This window comes from Pyrus communis, chromosome 17 (genome assembly GCF_963583255.1).
Source record: "Pyrus communis chromosome 17, drPyrComm1.1, whole genome shotgun sequence".
NCBI classification, from domain to species: Eukaryota; Viridiplantae; Streptophyta; class Magnoliopsida; order Rosales; family Rosaceae; genus Pyrus; species Pyrus communis.
This window is the reverse complement of record NC_084819.1, coordinates 7,817,765-7,824,309: the sequence shown is the minus strand read 5'-3', so window position 1 is coordinate 7,824,309 and position 6,545 is coordinate 7,817,765. Positions and strand designations below refer to the sequence as shown.

The 6,545-nt window shown below is 34.7% G+C and overlaps 1 protein-coding gene across 1 annotated transcript; it reads right to left on the bottom strand.

Annotated features, from left to right (window-relative positions):
* Nucleotides 1-3,108: 3,108 nt before the first annotated feature.
* LOC137723528 (axial regulator YABBY 1-like) lies at nucleotides 3,109-5,649 on the bottom strand. Its single transcript, XM_068462731.1, has 7 exons — nucleotides 5,557-5,649; nucleotides 5,292-5,459; nucleotides 4,946-5,069; nucleotides 3,967-4,015; nucleotides 3,681-3,756; nucleotides 3,468-3,542; nucleotides 3,109-3,322 (listed from the first exon to the last, which is right to left on the bottom strand). The coding sequence occupies exons 1-7, from the start codon at nucleotides 5,647-5,649 to the stop codon at nucleotides 3,251-3,253; spliced, it is 657 nt and encodes a 218-aa protein (XP_068318832.1). The 3' UTR covers nucleotides 3,109-3,250.
* Between the last annotated feature and the right edge of the window lie 896 nt (nucleotides 5,650-6,545).

Below are 6,545 nucleotides of genomic sequence, written 5' to 3'. Positions count from 1 at the left end.
CTAAAGGATTCAAATAGCTTGAAATAAGCCCCAGAAAGGTAAAGCACAAATTATGTACTCAATACCAGTGGATGACATAAATTGCCTTAATGAGTACTATCATTATGATATTATTGCAACATACTATATCTCTTATAAGAGTTAATGATATTAGATTGGGACTCGTGAAGAGTCTAGAAAGATTATAAAGTGTTATAAGGAATATTGTCTCGAGCTGCAGATCGAACAATATGCCAACATGATTCTTATCCATTAAAAGGGTTTTATGGTATTAAAAAACCATGTGGATTGAAGATCATGAGTTGAACACTCAAATGGTTAATCAATTTTTAGGCACTAAGAAAGATCATTCATCCTGGTGAGGGAAACGATGAATTGATATTTGGTCCAGAAGTACCATATCTTAAGTAAAATATATGCCTTATTGTATTTAGCACAATATACTGAATCAATTATCACATTGCCTGTGGAGCACAATACCAACAAATGAGTATTGAAATGAAATAAAGCTTATCTATTGATATCTCTAAGAAATTATAGACATGTGCTTGTTCTATTCCAATGAACTCACTAATATCCATGGTCTTATTAGGCAAGCAAAATTCAAATCTCTCTATAACTGCATACGTATCATTCACAGAAAGGATTTGTATTTATATATGGAAATAGTTTGATCCTACAACACCCAATGAAGCAAACATTTGTTGCTACATGTTCATATCGGTCAAAACTATATATCTATAAAGTCTTCATTGTCAGAAGTTCAAAGATTGGATCAACACGCATCCGCATGATGGCAAGCTAGTTAATCCAGATTTATTATAATCAGGGGGAGGCATCAATCAGGGTGAGCATCTAAGAGTCTGCTACTTTGGCCATATATGCAAAGCATTTTTTTCTTCCGGACCATCCATTCATCACATGAGTTATTATTTAAGAAATTCCAATAAGATAGCCAATCGAGGACTAGTGGCCATCCAAGGGGGAGTATTGTAATTCTAGCCACTCAATGTGGATGGCCATTCGTCCCACTAAGCTTTGTCTACCAATAGCTTTACCTATAAAACAAAGGAGCAAATGAAGAAAGAGAGAGATAGACATACGAAGAAAAGGAAGTAAGGAAGAAAGAGAGAAAGAAAAGAAGAGAAATGAGAGGAAGAAAAGAAAGAAGAGTGATACAGAAGTAAATACTAATGAGCTGGGCTAGAGAGAAGAGAGAAAATAGTGAGAGTTATCATTGTACTCCTATTGTTTCACATAATGAGAGAAAGTACTACTGCTAACTCGAGGATGTAGGCATACTTGCTGAACCTCGTAAATATTGTGTCTCATTTACTTTATATTCCATAGCACACATATCGTTGATTTTACAACAACCACATATTTACATGATCCGTTTTCTTTCTTTGGTTGGGAATGTCGTGGTTATAAAATAAAACTAGTAAGGAAACGTACATAGAGAAATTTAGTTTGTCTGTCTATATTGTGATATATGAGTTGACCATTGTTTATATTGCCAATTAATTAATTAGTTACATGATGGAACTTCAAATGATCATTCTACATGTGAAGTTGAACGATCACAAGTTTTTCATGCACTTTCAATTTGTATTATCTACGTGTTTGAAAAAGTTCGATGTGGATCTTTTACCTTCACATATATTATGAAGAGTAAATTGTAGCAATGATCACTCAACTAAAAATCCATTACCATTGGTCCCTCCACTCATCAAAATGTGTAGCTATAGTCTTTTTCATCAACTTCGTCAAAATTTTGTTAAAATGAGTTATGTTGGAAAGACCATTACCACAATTAGGGTCCCTCAACTCATCAAAACATGTAGCTATGATTATTTTCATCAACTTCGTTAGAATTTGTCAAAACGAGTTATGTTAGAAGGACCATTGCTACAATTGGGTTAAAGTTGAGGGATCATTGCTCCAATTGGATTAAAGTTGAGAGATCATTTCTCCAGTTGGATTAAAGTTAAGTGACCAATGGTAATGGATTTTTAGTTGAGTACCATAACTGCACGTTTTGATGAGTTGAGGGACCATTACTCCAATTGAGTTAAAGTTAAAAGATCATTGCTACAATTTACTCTATTATGAAAGCCATACATTGTCATGCTAGTTCTTAAAAATTTTCAACAAACGTGATATTTTTTCTCTAAAATTTCAAAACTGGACATATGATCTTTTTATTAACTTAAGGGCCATTTAACCATTTCATTTTCAATTTTTCAATTTTGTTTTCATTTTTTATGAAAATTTTAAAAAAATGAAAGCTTGTTTGGTAACTAGCTGAAAACAAAAACCTGAAAACTATTTTCTTTAGTTATTAAATGGGGCCTTGAGTTTAAGTTTTTTATTTTTATAAAATTGAAAACTAAAAATTGAAAATTGAAAACTGAAATCTCTTTTATATAAATCTGCCCTTTAGTTAAACGTCTTGCCGTGAAAACATATCATTTCAACAGCAATATCCTTGCTTTACATGGCATCAAGTTAAACAGATTCAAAGTCCATTTACATTGGTCTGACTCGAATTAAGTTCATAACTTCATGCCAATTCGAACACATTAATAACGTCGGACATTAATTATATTTATGGGATTTCCAAGAGGCATCATGCATGCAAAACTGCATTTGTGCAGAGGTTAAGAAAGCAAGACAAAGTAAAACTAATAACTAATGCATTCAAGAGATTTTCTAGCTCATATTCACTCTTCCATATCGTGTGTATATATATGAAAAAATGCGTGATCATGCTAATTAACGTGTGTTTGTGTGACATGATAATATATAGATTAGAAGAGGGAAATGTGATTTACACTCTAAAAATATTATCATGCAACTTAAACGTATAAAATAAGTGCAAATTTATATCTTTTTTAAAGTACTAATAACATTTCCTAAATAAAGGGGATCTTAGGAAAACAAACAACATAAAAATCGATTTTAAAATAAACAAGGTGCACGAAAAAGTGGTGGTTTGATCATCAGCACCTAGCTACCGATACTGGTGTCCAATATTATCATAACATAATAAAGGATAGGGTCTTCAAAATTCAAGGGTTCTGCTTAAGCAAAGTTTAGATATTAAATCTTAAAACTACATCTAACCCGGTTATCAACATTAAAAAGATCTCTAGCTAGAGTCCGTAGGCATTATCACAATTAAGCATTTGGACCTTAAACATTTCTCCCACCATCACAAAGACATCAAGCTGCAGCTTGAAACTCTAATTTAGTAAGGGGAGACACGCACATTATTAGCTGAAGAGAAAAACCCATCTTTCATCAGAACATCCTCTCCTTCCTGCACAAACCCAGTTAAAACCACAACGTTAGTATTAAATTATATTTTAAAAATAATGTTATTAATTAGTTAATCTTGCTAGCAAATTAATTATGCTACAAAAATTAGTAGAATGGGTTAATAGTACTGCATGGGGGGTGGTAACCTGCTGGCGAATGGTTGTCTTCTTCACAGTCTGGTCAGGCATAAGACCAAAGTGAATGTGTGGAAAGTGAGCCCACTGACAAAAAGAAAGGCAAAATTTAAGATGTTCACATATCAAAGGACCCCACACAACAAGGACTAGTTTTATGCTAAATCCAAAAACCCTAATTTGTTAAAAAAGGAATAACCCTAAAATATTATTAAACAATTTTACATTCTTGGCAGCTGCACTGAAGGCTTCTCTATGTGATATATCAGGATTCACAGACTTGATGCGTTGGATCTCGTCCCTGCATGGATACACATTCAGATGAATCGACCATTCATATATTTTGCATCAATTTTGGCAAGTTTATAAATCAATTAATTAATAACAATATATTCTATATTTTCCTCTGGTCAAGTAATAACTATATATACTTTATGTTATTATTAATTTATTTACGTGTGTTTGTCTGTGAGAGAAAGAGAACTGAATGACAGTTGACATGATTACTCACTTGATGAAACGGTTGTATGCAGAGGGGACTCTCTGTCTCTTCTCCGAGGCTGGGCATGGCATGCACAGGCAGACAAACAAGCAGAGAGAGGGAGGGAGGGAGGGAGGGAGGGGGAGAGAGAGAGAGACATTCAAGTTAAATTAAATCATATTTCTTAATTAGAAAATCATAATAAAACTTAATAATAGGTAGGGGGTATTGATCTATTTATTGGGTCTTTCGCCAAACCCTATCTTGCATGTACTATCACTTCATTAGTTAGCTTTTCTCTCTCTCAGTCTAAATGTTATGCAATTTGATCATCCATCCATCTAAAGTGTTTTTTTTTTTTTTTTACTAACCATGATTGGGGAGGAGATCGAAGGTAGTCCAACAATCTTTACCATCTACATTCCGGGGGGCCAATTCCATTTTATGATGTTTCTTTGTCATAAGGACTTAAAAAACATAGTTAATTAATATGTTAAGAAGGCACAGTAACATTGTACATGTATATGGCCTCTATGTTAAAAAAATTTCAAGGTGCAAGATAAAAAAGATGGGGGGAAATAATTGTCAAGAAGGCTTTAAAACAATCTGAGCTTGCCCTCCTTTGGTTAATATATTCATTTAATCACTAAAAAGAAGATACTAATTTGTTGGTATGGAGAAGGACTGTCATGAAATTCTAAGAAGAATTCTGCATTTGTTAGGTTTTGTTGAAAAAAGAAGAACGTATTGGGGTATAATATCAAAGTTGACTACTATATAGATAATGATAGTGCATAAAAGGAGTTGGTTATGATCTTTTCTCCACCACCAGATATACAGAAGGACCTTTGATCATATATATATATATATATATATATATATATATCAGTATACTTCAAGGATTCAGAGGAAACGATAAATCAAAAGTGGCCGAGTTATATCTTTTTCATCACCGAAAAATAAATGAGTTTCCTAAGGCATATATGTGTATTGTCTGTGAGTTACTTACGTCTGTTAATGACTGGGGGCGTTGGAAAATGTTCATCAGCTCCACCTCTTGGTGTTGCAGCAAAGTCATTCACATTTGTCTGGTTAACCAGAAAATTTGGGGTCGGAACATTTGGAATCTCTTCCTGCAACCTCAAGTAGAATATATAAGATTCATTTGAAATTAAAATATAAACATACAATACTTAATAGGGTCAGAATAAGAGGGAAATAATTTCCGTACACCCCTTCTCCCTTAATACTCCTTTGATTTGCTCAATTCAAAGGGAAAAAATGAACCTTTACCAAAAATGACAAAGAAATCACTTCCATAATAAAATTAAGCAACAGATAACTGTTTTAATTACCAGAAGATTAAGGGAATTGTTAGGGGAAGAAAAAAAAGAGTGACCAAGATGATGAAACTGATTTGAGGAAGGCAGAAGCTGCCCACGCATGTTCACTGGCAGCAGATTGGTGCAGTGCCCACATCGCACCGTCACAGTCTTGAACAAACTTGTGCAAGGAACACTCACCTAGTTAAGAATTAAAGAGAAGATATACATAATTCTGGAAAAAGGTACTCAAATATCAAATTATATACTAATACGAAGAGAGTATATATAAAGATACCGCAAGGACAGTGTCGCAAATGTTGCAATGGACATAACAGAGCTGCTCGGAAGGAGGGAGGTGGTCGAGGGACAAGGTTGAAGAGGATGACATGATCTTTTGGATGTGATTCCTCTTTTTCTTATATATAAAAAAAAAAAATTCTTTTTGATTGATGATTGGTCTTTTGATGGTTTGATTGATTGATTGACGGATGACAGCTTAACCACCACCTTGGATCTATTTTTTTCTTTCTTTGAATATGAGTTTTGTGTGAAAGAAAGATAAGAGAGAGAGAGAGATAGGGAGAGAGGGAGAGGGGGAAGGCGATATATTTGGTCTGGTAGATATAAGAGAGGGCTATTGTGGGATAAAAGAGTGATATGAGACCCTTTAAATTCTCTTCCTGGTCATTGGTGTGCCCCCTCTATCCTGCCCCCCATCCCTGTTTATCCATGACCACCATGACCACTTGTATGCATGTTACATGCTTGACATACATACATACGATCCATGCATGCGTACATTCATGACAGTTACCATATGAATGAGTACCAACAAAACTTGTGCCTAACATGTGCATGGTGTTAATTATAGGATATATATGATAAACACGTGTATATGTGGTTGGCATTCCTGAGAAAGAGAGGCGGCAGATATGGGGGAGAGGAGCAAGAAAGGGACGTGTGCATGGGGGTGATATAGCTTTCACACTCTCACTTGTTGTTTTCACAAGTTAAAGAGCCTCTTGTCTTGTGTGTTATGTTGTTGGTGTGGCCTGCCCTTTCTTTCAAAGTCCTCTCTCTCTCTCTCTCTCTCTAAATAAATTGAACGTCGATTTACCTTAATTTCCGAACCCATGAGTCACAATCTTCTCTTCTGCCTCCAAGATAATACAACTATCCCATAAAGCCTTTTTCTACTCCCTATTACTTACACCCTCCGTCTCCCTCTCTGCCTTCATCGGCAGTCTCTCTCTCTCTCTCTATCTTACTATCCCGTGACACCCA

Bases quoted from the DNA above. Each gene is read 5' to 3' on its own strand.
- LOC137723528 (XM_068462731.1), bottom strand. From the start codon at position 5,649: ATGTCATCCTCTTCAACCTTGTCCCTCGACCACCTCCCTCCTTCCGAG. The intron at 5,070-5,291 runs GTAATTAAAACA...TTGAGGTTGCAG, and splicing joins ACAATTCCCTTAATCTTCTG to GAAGAGATTCCAAATGTTCC. The intron at 3,543-3,680 runs GTAAAATTGTTT...TCTTTTTGTCAG, and splicing joins TCAGTGCAGCTGCCAAGAAT to TGGGCTCACTTTCCACACAT.